General features: G+C 35.7%; 1 protein-coding gene and 1 pseudogene across 49 annotated transcripts in view; one reads left to right on the forward strand and one right to left on the reverse strand.

Moving 5' to 3' along the window:
• RIMS2 (regulating synaptic membrane exocytosis 2) overlaps nucleotides 1–14,696 on the forward strand; it is a 602,465-nt gene that overhangs the window by 390,961 nt on the left and 196,808 nt on the right. For 42 of the 49 annotated variants that reach the window (XM_060611071.3, XM_060611073.3, XM_060611075.3 and 39 more), the window contains 2 exons: nucleotides 12,676–12,855; nucleotides 13,785–13,894. In XM_060611071.3, the coding sequence (XP_060467054.2) occupies nucleotides 12,676–12,855; nucleotides 13,785–13,894 (290 nt within the window). The remainder of the gene's footprint in view (nucleotides 1–12,675; nucleotides 12,856–13,784; nucleotides 13,895–14,696) is intronic. The other 7 variants (XM_060611084.3, XM_060611086.3, XM_060611099.3 and 4 more) reach the window with 1 other exon arrangement.
• Nucleotides 6,477–6,752, reverse strand: LOC132664868 (ragulator complex protein LAMTOR5 pseudogene; annotated as a pseudogene).

A 14,696-nucleotide genomic window follows, 5' to 3' on the forward strand; every position in this document is an offset into this window, starting at 1 on the left:
TAGTATTCACCTGAATGATTTATTCAGCACCCACTCTCTTTCTTGGCCATCTCAAATTGGAGGTAGTGAATTATCCCCAATTCTACTTTAGTCAGTCACTGCCATAGCCATACTCTGAATCTTATGTGAAATTGTTCTATCTTTAAAATCTTAGGGACTCCTGGGTGGCTCAGTCAGTTAAGCATCCGACTTTGGCTCAGGTCATGATCTCACGGTCGGTGAGTTCAAGCCCCGCGTCGGGCTCTGTGCCAACAGCTCGGAGCCTGGAGCCTGCTTCCGATTCTGTGTCTCCCTCTCTCTCTGACCCTCCCCCGTTCGTGCTCTGTCTCTCTCTGTCTCAAAAATAAATAAACATTAAAAAAAATTTTTTTTAATTCTTAATTCACATACTTTGTTCTTGGACCACAACTACACATCATTCTCTCGTATATATTTTTTACTGAACTACTTTACCTTACTAGTTCTTTTATCTCAATAGAGAACTCCACTCTCTTGACACCTTTTCCTTTTCCTATTAGTCTCCACTTTACTTACTTACATATCCAGAGGTGGAATCCGTTCTTAGAAATATTCGCATTTCCCTTGCTACGTTGTTCTTCTTTTACCTGTTTGACAGAGTTCAAATCTGGATCCATCTCTCTCTTGCGGAACGGTCTTGAACTAAATTTTCCAAATTTTCCCCAACTCACCTTCTTGAGCCAAAATAACTGAACACTTAAAGGAAATGGGATCTCTTTATTGAGAGTTGTGGGGGAAAAAGAAAGGAAGGAGGGAGGGAAAGAAGGAAGACAGGAAGCAGGGGTGGGGGGGAGGGGGCGGTGGGGGAGAAAAGAAAATTAGCACCAACCCTCGAAGTGTCCAGTTTCCCAGCCCAGATTTCAAGGTGGCATTTACTGCAATAGTCTGGGAATTCCCCTTCTGGGATAAATATTATGTTAATAGCTCCAAGTGGATTGTAGTTTAGTTATATGAAATCTGCAAATATCTGATTAGAATGAATGTAGTAAACTCCACTTGGCGTCCCCAGTCTGTGAAGAATCAGAACCTTGGTCTCTTTACCCCAACGTTGTAGAATGAAAAATTATGAAGGCAGTCTCTTTGGAAGAGATGAATAGAGGCTTAAATAATATTTGCTAAACTTTTATATTATTTCGGGAGACAAATATTAACTAATAGTAGGAATCAAAACACTTTTTCTTCTGACCCAGTTATGTTAACCAGCACAAATTGGTCTCTGAGTCGCTGTGTATTTTTAAACACAGTCAACCTTTAAACAAACATTTAGAGTGGATATCATGTTACCTTGTATTAATGTCCCTTTATTAAGACATAGCCTTTATTTTAGTAAATATACCTTTTATATTTAAAAATTTACTCCCACACCTTACTTTTTTTTCCCCTAGTATTTACCTCTACTTAAAGCTATGCACAACATACTAAGGAATCACTGATGTTTGGCAACACGGTGGTAGTAAACATTAGGTAGCGATGTCATGGAGGAGACAGCTAGGCTATAACTTGAAAGGGGAATTGGAATTATTTAGATTTATACAGAGGTAAGGCAGGATGTCAGTGGAATTCTAAAGAAACGTATGAGTAAAATTACTAAAGTAATACATATCATGTTTTAGTGCTGTTGAAGCATTATCCACAAGGCAGGGAATAGCAAGAAATAAATCTGGAATGATGGAGATGGTCCCTGTTACAGATAACTTGTATGTTCTATTAAGGAATTTAGATCTAAGACTGTAAGTGATGAAGGTACTTCAAAGAGTTTTAATTAGGAGATGGCTATAATATACTTATTCACTCTAGAATAACTACTCTAGAGACTGTATGGGATGGTTGAGGAAAGGGGTGGGAAAGAAAAGCATGCATAAGGATATTTGCAGAACTATCTCTGGGCAGCAGAAGCCTCTTTGAGCACCTGAACTAAGTAAGGTAATAGATGGAGAGGTAGAAAGAAGACCAGAGATTTAATCAATTGAAATCAGTAATATGTGGTAAATAATAGGACTTGGACGTTGAGGGGGAGCAAAGAGTCAAGGAACACTATGAGCCTTCTAGTTTGGGTAACTGGATGCATGTAGTACCTTAACAAAGGTGAGCATCAAAGGGGAGGAATGTTTGGAGAGGAATTAGTTTAAGTGAGGGACAAGTTCAGTTTCGGAATTATTGAGAGAGTTAAGGCGAAAACTCTAGCAAGGAGTAAAATCAATAAGTTTAAAACTTATAGAAATTTGGGCTCTATAGAGCACTTTGAGAGTAAATTCACTCATAATGGGAAACAGCTACAAAAATAAAAGTGAAAACAACCTAAGAAATAACCCATGAAATGAAGGCCAAGGATTTTTTTTCTCCACTCTGGGAAACATTAACAATTAAGTGGTAGATAAAGGAAGAGACACAGAGAAGGAAGAGTGAGAAGAATAGAGCTAAAAGGAGAGAGTTTGAAGCAGGAAGAAATAATGTCAGCAGTAAAAATAATAACTGAAAAACACCCAGGAGATTTGGCAAATGAGGAGTTATTAGTGACTCATCTCGGATGACTTCAGAAGGGTGGCAAAGGAAAAAAAGCAGCTTGCAGTAGCCTGAAACATGACTGGGAGCTAAGAAATTAGATGCATTATGAATGTGGAGGAGAAATATTGGATAGGGGTATATGATATCAAAGCAGATTTCTCTCTTTCGAATACAAAACACATAATGAGTTTGTAGACTGGAGAAAGGGATCCTTTAGGAGAAGATAGGTTGACAATATGGAAAAAGGAGAGGATGACTGTTAGAAAGGTCTTAGGTAGGAGAATGGACTCAATACACAGATGGAGTTTGTAAACAGAAAGACACTCTTGTTTATTTTTGAGACAGGAAGAAAACTGATGAGAGAGTTGAAACTAAGTAAGTTTTTAGCAAAAAGTTGTGAAGTTGAAGATAATTATGTTTCATAGCCTCAATTATCTTGCTGCTGTAAACCGAGATGATGGTGGTTGTTTTTGAGACAGATTCTTGAGGGTGGAGGCCCAAGGTTGAATATGATGTTGATTGGAAATGAGGAAGTTTAAAATGGTCATTGGTTAAAAAGTGATGGGAACTAAGGAAAACTAAAAAGATGATAGCAGCACAGCAGAAGTTGGAGGCCATGAATTTGCAGTGCGCCAAACTTTCCTGAAGTTATTCACAGTTGCCTCGATATAGAGAAATCAGATTATGGCATGGAACGAAGTTTTGGGGTTCTGATAAATGTTCGAAAGATTTGGGTTAGAAAGGAATCTGAGTGTTGATATGGGAGTGGGTCAGATGATCAATCATAGGAGTTTAGGATGGGTGAGGAAGGCAGGCAAAGACAGTGATACATACTGTCGGGAATTGGTATCAACTATCAAGTGAACATCAAGTAAAATTGGAGCGAGATTATGAGACACCTGACAGAATTAGCTATTGTAATCAGAATGTGAGATACATATTGGAACTTAGTGTTTCTGAGTTTAAATAGTTTCATTGGATTCTAAGATCCACAGTAGTTTTGGGGTGGGGGGTAATGCAGGAAAAATGTGAGGATGATTGAGGTTTTGAAGATCTTGTGGTTCAAGATTATTGAAGAGTTTTCTGCATGTGCACTAAAATCTCCTAGCATTACCATAGGAATCAGGATAAAGAAGGTAGCTGACAACCAGCTCCCCAAATTATCAATGACGAAGAGAAGAGATAATGATTGGAAGTTGAATAGATACTAGCAACCTGAATTTTTAATGGAGGTTCAAGCTAAGTTACATGCTTCATAGAAATAAAAATATTTACATTATGGTATGAGAGTAATGGCCAGAGTGCCTCTAGGAAGGCATCTTCTCCTAGATCCATGGACTGTGAAATATGAAGGAATAAGTAGCTTCTCCTGCTGTGAGCGATACTGGAAGCAGAGTTTGCAAGGTTGAGCTGGATATTATTTAAGGTAGGGATATGCAGGAAAACAAAACCATTCCTTGATGATACAAGAAAGTTTGTTAACAATGGGTAAGGAGGTTTGAAAATAACAGCTAAGATAATGAGAGGAGATTGAAACAGTACGGAAGAAAGTACAGGAGGTGAAGAATTTAGATGATATCCGGGGCAGTTGAGCTTGCCCTTTACTAAGTTTATCACAAAGTTGTTCTGGTGCCAGAATTGAGACTGGTTTTGGTGATAGATCCAAGTAAGTTGCTGGGAGGAATGCCATGGAGTTTGAAGAGAGACAGTGAATGGTCTTATCTCAAGGTATTTGGGGCCATGACTAAAACCTCATTAGAGAAAGCATTCTGATAAAGTTAGTGGAGTCACAGAAGATGAGATTTCTGTATGGAATGTAGACTTTTTTTTTTTAAGTTTATTAAGTTTATTTAATTATTTTGAGAGAGAGAGAGAGAGAGAGAGAGCGTGCTCACACGTGTGCATGAGGAGGGGAGGGACCGAGAGAGGCAGAGAAAGAATCCCGACAGGCTCTGCTAACATGGGGCTTGATCCCACGAACCATGAGATCATGACCTGAGCCAAAATCAAGAGTCACTTAACTGACTGAGCCACCTAGGTGTCCAGTAGACTGTTCTCTTGTAGATGCCATTTTCTGGTAAGTAGTACTGAGAGCCCTTAGTAAATGTGATCAAATCCAAGTAACTCATACTTCCTTTCTACCTTAATTTCTTTGTGTTATTACCAATCTCCTTCCACCTTCTATTTGTGTTTCTGACTGTAACCTCTCTCAATGTCTTTGGAATTTTTCTTCATTAATTACTTCTCATTTCTCTTGCATTTCAATATCTCTTATTTTCATATTTTTGTTTCTTCTTGAATTAGTGATGAAATCTAAATAATACCTTCTTTCTGTTCTGCAAACCTTCAAGCTACTTTGAGAATGATTCACTTCCCTGTCTGTTAAGTCATGGTTTTGAGTATGTATTTTTACATATGCTTCAAACACTCCTTCATCAGCTCCTACGCTCCAACCCTCTATGGTTGACTGCTGCCTCCAGCCCTTTATTTTAACTTATTTTCCCTGTGATTATTATTGGCCAAGGCTTTTATATATATTTATCTGTGTGCTGCCTCTTTGCATCTGCCATTCTCGAATACTGCCTTTTTAAAGTTTCTCTAATGCATTACTATCCTGATTCTCATTCTATCATCTGACTGTTCTGTCTCCTTCTCTTGCTTCCTATTTCTCACATCCTCAACTTTTTGACTGTATGTTGACCTATATCCCATCATCTCTGTGGCTTTGACCAAAACTTCCAGTAGCTGGTATAGTTCCTGGCCTATAATATGAGCACAATAAGTAGTATTGAAATAATGAATCAATTAATCAATCAATCAATACTGAAATATAATACTGTGCAATGACTTCTCAAACTGTATCTCCAGTACAACTCTCTCCTTTGAAGGCCAGATTTCTCTACCTGATTGACCTCTGTACAGAATACTCTTCTATCTCTCACAAATTTAAGTTCAAAATTGGAGTTACTATCCTTCCTCCCTAGAATTCTTTTATTTATATTAATAGATCATCATTTCATTTTGGAGGCTGGGAATTTCAGGTTTTTGCTTTGGCTTGTTTATTTCTACATTTAATTCATATGGGGATGTCAAACATGTTTGAGAGGGGAAAAAAAAAAGTCCTTGCTATTGAACACTTTATAGTTCAGTGAAGTTAACAGACTTCTGAACCAAGAAAGCTCAATTCTAGTTCCAGCTCAGAAAACATCTAATTGTGTGACGTATCCCAAGTTTCTGTGAGCCTTAGTTTGCTTATTTCTAAAAAGACAGAGATTGGATTATATGACCTCTGAGATTCCTTCTAATCCTAACATTCTGTTTGTATAATTCTGTATATTGTGCATATTCTATGTGCTGTATATTTCATATTCTGTACATTGTGATTTATAATGTTTGTCATCCATACCTTCTTCTCTATTTTTACCCCTATTACCACAAGTTAGCCTTTTCCTACTCTACTTCATTCCATACACTACTGCTGAATTCGTCTTCCTAATTCATTACGTTATTTACAAATTACCTTTGTTCAGAAGCTTTAGGTGACTCTCGTAGAAAATTAAACCCTGCCTAAGCTTCTTTACTAGGCATTTAAGATCTCTATAAACTGAGTCCAGGCTAATTTTCTAACTAATATTTTGCCATATTTTAATTTCTGCATGTCCAGCATTTCCATTTGCCTCTTTTTCCCTCCAACCTGATTTGTTGAACATAACAAAATTCTGTATACAAAATGACCTGGACCTGCTACTTCAAGCTGTGATTCTTCCTTACTAGTATTCTTACAAGTCAGTCCATACAGTGTAAAAAAGCTTACTCTAAAATTAATAGAAAAGTGCCTAATGTACTTTAAATGAACGACCTAACTTCTGGAACTTCAATAGCTCTATAAGACACTTAACATAGGTAGAATTAAGTTCGTCTATGACAGGCTGCTGGAGAACGGATAGAAGACATCAAAAGGTCTGGCTGTGTACTGCCACTGTGATACCGTCCTGCTTCTGGATCATAATATTCCCATTATCTGATTCTAGACACATCACAGGAGTATCAGTGGGGTCGGAAGTTAGCCCAGCTGCTTGCTGAGCTAGAACAGATATCACCCCAGCATGCTAATCCGACAGGACCTCACAGCAGCCCAGATTAAGTCCTAGTGAATCTGTGCCCAGGATTCAAACAATGGGCGGATTCTTCATTGTGTCCTCCAGGTGCTGCTCCAGAGTCTCCTCCATCACACCCACTGCCCCCCCCACCCCACCCCCAGCCGGGGACCCTACAGCACATCGTGTCCCTTCTCTACCGCATGTCTCCCGCCCGACTCCTTTATGGTCTCCATCTATCTGCTGAAACTTCTCCATCTTTTCGTGCATGTTGTCCATCTTTTCTAATATAGTCTTTAATTGTCAGTTAGACTTATTTGAAATTCCCTAATAGTTCCAAAATCTGTGTCATCTCTGAGTTTGACTCTGTTGATTGCTTTGTCTCTTGACAGCAGGCCCTATTTTTTCTTGCCTTTTGGTGTTTCTGGTCATTTTTTATTGACTATTAGACATCATGTCATCAGTAGTGACTGAGGCAATCAGTATTTATGCCTGAAAATAGGCATACATCGTGTTCTGTTAGACTGTGTACGTGTGTGTGTGTGCGTGTGTGTGTGTGTGCATGTCGGGGGGATTAATCCTTGGACTACTACCTCTGACTGTGTGATTGGTACCACATGAAGTGGCAGCTAAGGGCAGGTGGTAACAGTATGTCTGAGATATTTGCACTATACCCATTCCACTCTCCCTGTAAACCTAGCTAAACAAAGGAAGGTTGGTGAATTGTTCAATGATGATCAGTGAAACCGTTGAACATAGCATTCTACTATGAGGACCAGCCCTCTTCACATTTATACATATATTACAGTAACAATGCATAATTTGGTCCTTTACAAACACATGTTTAAAATGTTTGTTATTTCAGACTATTTGAGGACCTGGGAAGGGAAAACATGGGGGGTGCCCATCCCTTGGTGGAGTAACATTAATTTCTTACAATTGACAAATGTTTTTAAGCTTTAACATCCACTGGAAAATGAAAATTATTTAGTAAAGTAAGCATGTTATAGATTATAGATAGTAATTATATTATCTCAGGATTTTAAACATATATATTTTAATAATCTATTAATTTGCTGCATGTTAATTGTTGCTGAGTAAATAATTAATTCTGCTTACTTGTAGTTTTGTTTCTGTTATTTTTTGAAGTAAAAATTGAATAACAATGAAAGTTATAAATATTTAATAAAATACTCAAAATATCCTCAAGACATTTACATCTTATACGTTTCTGTGTGTGCATATTTAATAATACAATATATCTTTATTTTTCAGTATTGTATTTGTCCCTAATTTTCTTCAGGAAATGGAGATATTTAATCTTTTTTTCTTGCTATCTCCTACAATGACTAATGACTATTTCTAAGAAAATACTTCTCTAGATTTGTTTGAGCACTTCTCTTTTTTGGTGATAAAATAGACCTAAGGGTGATAGTAATATGTTTTTCTACATTAGAAGTGTCTTGCTTTCTCACATCACTATATGTATTACTGCTGTTTCACATCTTCGATTGTTAACTTGGCTGACACTGTATATTGCTATTATTGTTGAGTAAACTCACTTTTAACTAATGTACAGAATTTGCATTTAAGTGAACAGAAATGTTCTGTAAAGAGATGCCATCATGCCTAGAGATAAATCGACCTATCTTCCACCAAAATAATAAAATGTTCCTATTCGTACACAATATTAATTAATTAATTTGTTTATTTACCATGATTTCCATGGTGAGTATTTTGTGTATTGCAATTCTCTTTACTTTGGAAGCAATACTAAAATAATATAAACTACAGTTTTTACAAATTTAAACTTGTACATTGTAATTTATGATGAGCACGAAAATTATAGAGTTGAGTCATATAATTACTTTAAATTATTTATTATGTAAATATGTATATATGTTTTATTAATCACTCTAAAATGTCTAATTTTAAGATATTATCATGTAGTTATTTCTTCATTATGCAGCTAATGCTCAGAAAATCTCTAGACATTCAATAGATTTTATCAAAAGCATAATGCTTCTGCTGTTAATCAGCTTATGGTATTACACAATATAGATACAGGGAAGACATTTCTTGCCCCAAACCAGAGATTATAATTGTTGTCCTTCAGAGATACACTTACATTTTTCTTTTTTTAATTTAAGATTTCAGCTTTAGGAAAATAATTTCTTTGTGAAAAAAAAAGAATTTTTAAAAAGCTTCACTTTCTACAAGTTTATTTTTTAAGAAAACCACTTACATTTATTTATGGCATCTTTACAATCTAAATATGAAAGAAGCCTGTCTAATGTATCATAGACTAAGTTCTGAGTTATGTACTAGGACAGTTTCACTGACATCTGAATGTTACTTTGAAATTTTACATTGTGCTGGTTGTTTTTTGTTGGTTTGTCTTGTTTTGTTTTTTGAGTATTCTGAGTATTCTTTTATCACACCTACAGAGATGCTTTACATTGAGCTTTTGTTGATCTGGAATTGTAGCACTGTGATGGTTGAATGTAAGTGGTTATAGAAACAAATGCCCACTGCCCTATTCTTTCCTGTTACACTGAGTAACTCCCTTGTGCTTGAGAGTCCTTGTGATTGAGTCACAATCCCTTGTGACTGAGAATAGGAAAAGTGAATAGCACAAGTGATGAAATACGTAAAAGCTGTGTCAGATACGTGAAAATTTAACAAATCTTTTAAGAGCAACTGTACTGGGGGAAAAAATGATCAAACTGGACAACTTCACTGGATGATTATAAAATTATTTTTCCCTTAGAAATCCTCAGCTCAAATTCTGCATGGGCTATTGTATGCTTTTAAAGCAGGGTTGCTACAGTTTTGGCTATTGTTCGATATGAATTAGCTCTGTTTGTAGAGGACTATTAAACAGTATCCTGTGCAAACGCTTGCAATTTGGAATACGGGCCACTACATAACACAGAGCAATAATCTGTATTTATCCAGGTAAATGATACATGCAGAAATCTGAACTATTTTACTCATATGTTACAAAACATTAACAATTTATTTAAAAAAATAGAACTATGATAGATATTAAATGACTTTTTTTTAGATATTATATCGCTTTTTAAAAACAACCAAACTACCTAAGAAAGATTTAAATTTATAGGTATATGGTTCCTAACCTTTTATATGGCTCGCCCTTTGGCAATCTTGTAAAACCTATGGCCACCCTTTTTAGAAGAATGTTTTAAAATGCAAAAAGTAAAATAAGGTAAATAAATGCAGTTACAAAAAAAAATACATTGAAATATATACTCCTAGTTAAAAACACTAGGTAGGCTCTAAATTATTTTATGCCTTACAAACGCATATTTCCCACGTTTCAGCTGCTACCATTCAAAATGATTTATAAGTTCTTTATCTTAAAATTAAAATTCACTAAGAATTTAGGTGGAAGTTGTCAAGTTTTATATCTCAGTCTCTTAAAGAACCTGCTACGAGATGGGGCATCATAGGTGACACTTAGGCACTGCTACTTTCAACTTTCTCAGCTCTTGTCTTAATTCTTACCTAGTAAGACTTATCCTTACCCTTGAGCGGGAGCCTGTGTTGATCTTCTCTTGTGTTTTCAAAGTTGAAAATATGGTTGCTTTCCATTCCCCTTAACGATCTATGATGAACATTTCAGGAAATTGCCACCTTCTACTGTGGCTCTTTTTGTGTTTCACTGATTAGCCAATTTTCCTTTCATGCTACAGAAATCAAATAATTCATATTATTTATGAATATGGAGAGAATAAATATAAGCAAAATTTAAAATGTTGACATAGTCCTCAAACAGCTCTTCCACTAAAGAGGAATTTTCCTAAGGGATATTGCCTAAAGAGTGGCCTATTTGCTTTATAAGTAGTGGTATCGTTTTAAGGACATAGAACACAGCAACAAATTTGAAATAATTCTCCGGATTTTACTCACAATCATGTATTTCAATTTTTAAAAATGTAGTGTCAAAGAAGTAAAAATGTATGTCCTAACATATTACTTTTCACTTGGAAAAATTGCTTGATAGGATCAGAATAAATCAAATTTTGCATAAATACATGAGAGATTAGCCTCATTTTATGTTAGGGTGGTCATAGACATTCTACCAAATTTTGTTGCTATGTCTTACAATGAGATAAGCTTACTGTTAACGTAATAGGAAATCTGAAAATAATGTAATTATTGATACTCTCCAAAAAGATAGGCTTTAAGGACTCTAAGGGATATATGTTACGTTGCTTCTGCTTTTTTATTGTGGTGAAGGTATACAAAGATAATGTACATTAAAAACACTTAGCAAACTATTGAGCACATTTATTTCTAAAGAAAAGTGTTTTCTCTCAAATAGTTTTTGAGGAACAAAAATAAAATTGGGATTTTTTTTTTATACTTTTTCATCTCTGTCTTTGAAAGTAACTGAATATGTTATATGTATTTATACTTGGTATATATCAGCTTTTTTTTTAATATATCCTGGATATACTTATATAAAAATGCTAAACTTAGGAAATCAATCATATCATGGTATATAGTTTTTAAAATATTTAAAAATGATTTGACTTCTGTTACCTTGTGAATTTAAAGTGTGAGAGAATCACAAGATATGTTGTAGAATAAAAACCCAGCACTCACTTCCTAAAGTCCTCTAATCTCATGTGTGCTGGTCTAAAATTGTGTGCCATGTAATTAATTACATGTAGGAAATTGTGTCCTTTCTTTTCTTATTTTTCTTTAATTGCGTGCATTTTTCATTATCAACAATAAGATTGAGAGAACTTACAGAGAAAGTGGAAGTTCTTTACATTAGTCTTGGGCGAGACTAATGCTTGGTCCATAATACAGAAACATTTTCATTTCTGTGGTTACAACTAGATGGAGAGGTAATAAGTTTTGTAGGTATTACGTTGGTATATGGAGCTCTTGAGCCAAAGTTAGTGTTCTTGTGTTCTTAGGGTTGTGTCACAGAAAGTGGGGCTGGTGTTAGAAAACACTTATTGATCACTTGTTAGGTGTTAAAAGCATTATGTTTGATTCCAGGGATATAAAAATCAGTAATGATGGGTTCCTCACATTTAAGTATACTTCTTTCAACAAGGATTAGGTTTTGATATTGGACTTGTTTGTGGTCAAAGAGATCACACTGTTTCAGAACCATTATTATTTCAATCAGTTAATACCCTTCTGAATTGTTGGGTTTTTTTTAATGTTTATTTATTTTTGAGAGAGTGAGAGAGTGAGCAGGGGAGGGGCAGAGAGAGAAGGAGACACAATCTGAAACTGACTCCAGGCTGTAAGCTGACAGCAGACAGCCCGATCCGGAGTTCAAACCCAGGAGCTGTGAGATCATGACCCGAGCCAAAGTCAGACGCTTAACTGACTGAGCCACCCAGGCATCCCAATACCCTTCTGAATTGTATTGGTTGGCATTGCTAAAGTGCCCCGAGACAGGTGGCACAGATTGGCTGACTAACCAGCTTTCTGTGATTTTTCTTGTGGACCATGTTTACATATGGCTACAGCCTGCAGGGTTGCAGTGGTTTCTTAACAACCTTTTGATTCTTCTGTTGGAATGTTGGGATGTATCACTATACTATGTTTGTGCTGAAAGCCTTTTAATATCTCAGCTGACACGCTAACAATCCGCCTTAGGGGCTTTAGGATTAATGCTTGTATGTTCTTCACTCTCGTGAAAATGTTAGGCTAAGACGTTGAATTCTTGGAAAATAGAATACTTCACATATTTCACATGTTTCATTTAGGGAATTCATTTTGGAACGCAGGCAGTTTTGGTTGTCATTGATTATAACTGAGCAACTCCTGTCATCTCCACTGGGAATGCCATTAGAGGCAGATTGGGGTTTCCTTAGAAATTCTTAAGAAGTTTAGCGAGACTCGCTCAGAATATGTTGGGGAAGAGAACTTTTTTTTTTTTTTTTTTTTTACAAATTCGATAATTTTAAACAATTACCTTTTTCAAAATCAGTTTGATGCATCATAACCAAATAGCAGAAGGGCACTAAAGATCAACTGAGCTGCTTTTTGACTAACATTTCAGGGATTGTGAAGCAGCAGATAGACAGCCATATCACAGATCCAGACCAACAGAACAACGGCCTCTCCTAGAGCGGACCACCGCCCGCTCCAGATCCACTGAGCGTCCTGATACAAACCTCATGAGGTCGATGCCTTCATTAATGACTGGAAGATCTGCCCCTCCTTCACCTGCCTTATCGAGGTGAAAGATAAATCAATCGGACTAACCTCCCCTTTGCCCCTTCAGCACACCTATTTATTTTCCCAGCAGCTAAATGGTCTCTTCTATCATCCTTGGCTGATCACTAATAACAATTGATACTAACCTTTTCAGTGTAAGCACACTATTTATATTCAGCGGATATAATAGTGTGTGGCTACCATTGTAATTTGTTTTTAACTGTCCTGACCACATCTGTTTTGTGATTTCTCATTTATCAGGAGTCCTGGGTAAATCCCCCCATAATGCACTTCATAACTATCATGTTCTTCTCCTACAGAATGAGAAATTGTTTGTGTCCATTAGACATCACTTTTGGAACAATCATCATAATGACAATAAATAAAGCCAGATTTTTAGTTTCTTTCTATCCATACTAGTATCATGTATTAACCAGTGTCTTCTTTAGCTGAATTTTGAATTGTTCAGGGTTTTGTTTGTTTGTTTGGTTGGTTTTGTTTTTTTTTTTTGTAGTTTCATGAGATATTTTCTAATAAAGGGATATCCAATATAAGCCTGAGTAGTAATCTCCTTGGATAAAGGCAGGGAGGTTAGTGCTGAGAGTTTGAAATCTGGTAGAAAGAAATGTAAAGCATTACTTTTTATTTTTTGAGCTGCAGAACTCCTGTTGCTTGCATATAGATAGAATACTAATTTACATTTAACAATTCCATGGATGTTACTGTAGGATTCTGTGTGCATGTATCTGTGTATGTATGCATATTACACAAAAGTAGAAGCATCTCTTGACAATCATTCAAATATCCATATTTTGTCCTTCTTTCCTAACCTTTTAATCAGCAGCTAAACGTCTTTTAAAATTGCACTTGCACAGCTATCATATGAACCAAATGTGTTAAAATTATTTAACTCATGCTACTGAAAATGAACATCAATGATGTATCTTGTAGGTCTCATCCTCGTACTGGGTCTGTCCAAACAAGCCCGTCCAGTACTCCAGTAGCAGGACGAAGGGGCCGACAACTTCCTCAACTTCCACCAAAGGGAACACTGGAGAGAAGTAAGTTTTATTTCTAATTATGTCATATAGGAAATACACATGGAAGCTAAGGTGAATCAAGATTTTTTTTTTTACTACCTTGTGTTAGTTTTCTTCTTTTGTTAATTGAACGCCTTAGCCACATTTGCCAGTAGTTATATTTATAAATATATTTATAAATGTTACCTGTTTTGCACATAAAATTTGTAATATTTGGAGATAAAATAACCTTCCGTTATTGCTCTTGCACATTTTCAAGATTTGAGTAAATGCATTTTAAAAAGTAAACTTAATGCTCTTAAATAAGCAATTGGATGATATTTCTTTGCTACAATTAAGTTTATGTAATTGTTGACAGTTACATAAAGTTTATTAGTAACTAGCCAAATCAATTTTCACACACTGCAAAGGACTGGTTAGCTGATGCACAACAATGGTGATCCTTCTCAAAACTGGAGTGCCAGAAAAAAGGTAATCATGAATATACAAAGAAAGATGCATGTTGTACTGATATTTTAAATACTTCCAAATTTTTGCATAAGAAGCACTATTTGTTTATACACAGATGAACATACTCCCCAAACATCTATAAATTCTGGGATAAAGGACCTCTAAAAGCATGGATGATAGAATATAATAATTTTCAACCTCGTTTTTTAAATGGTCCCTTTATTTAGTAACTGGATGTGCTTTCCCAAAAAATACATATATATTTATATATATATTTAAATCACCATTTAACTTTTCTTTAATAGATGATACATACATTCTGTATCTTTGGAAATTTCTGTTGTTTTTAACCCCTGTGCTTTGGTTCCCTTTT

Source organism: Panthera onca, chromosome F2, assembly GCF_046562875.1.
Source record: "Panthera onca isolate mPanOnc1 chromosome F2, mPanOnc1 haplotype 2, whole genome shotgun sequence".
Lineage (NCBI taxonomy): Eukaryota > Metazoa > Chordata > Mammalia > Carnivora > Felidae > Panthera > Panthera onca.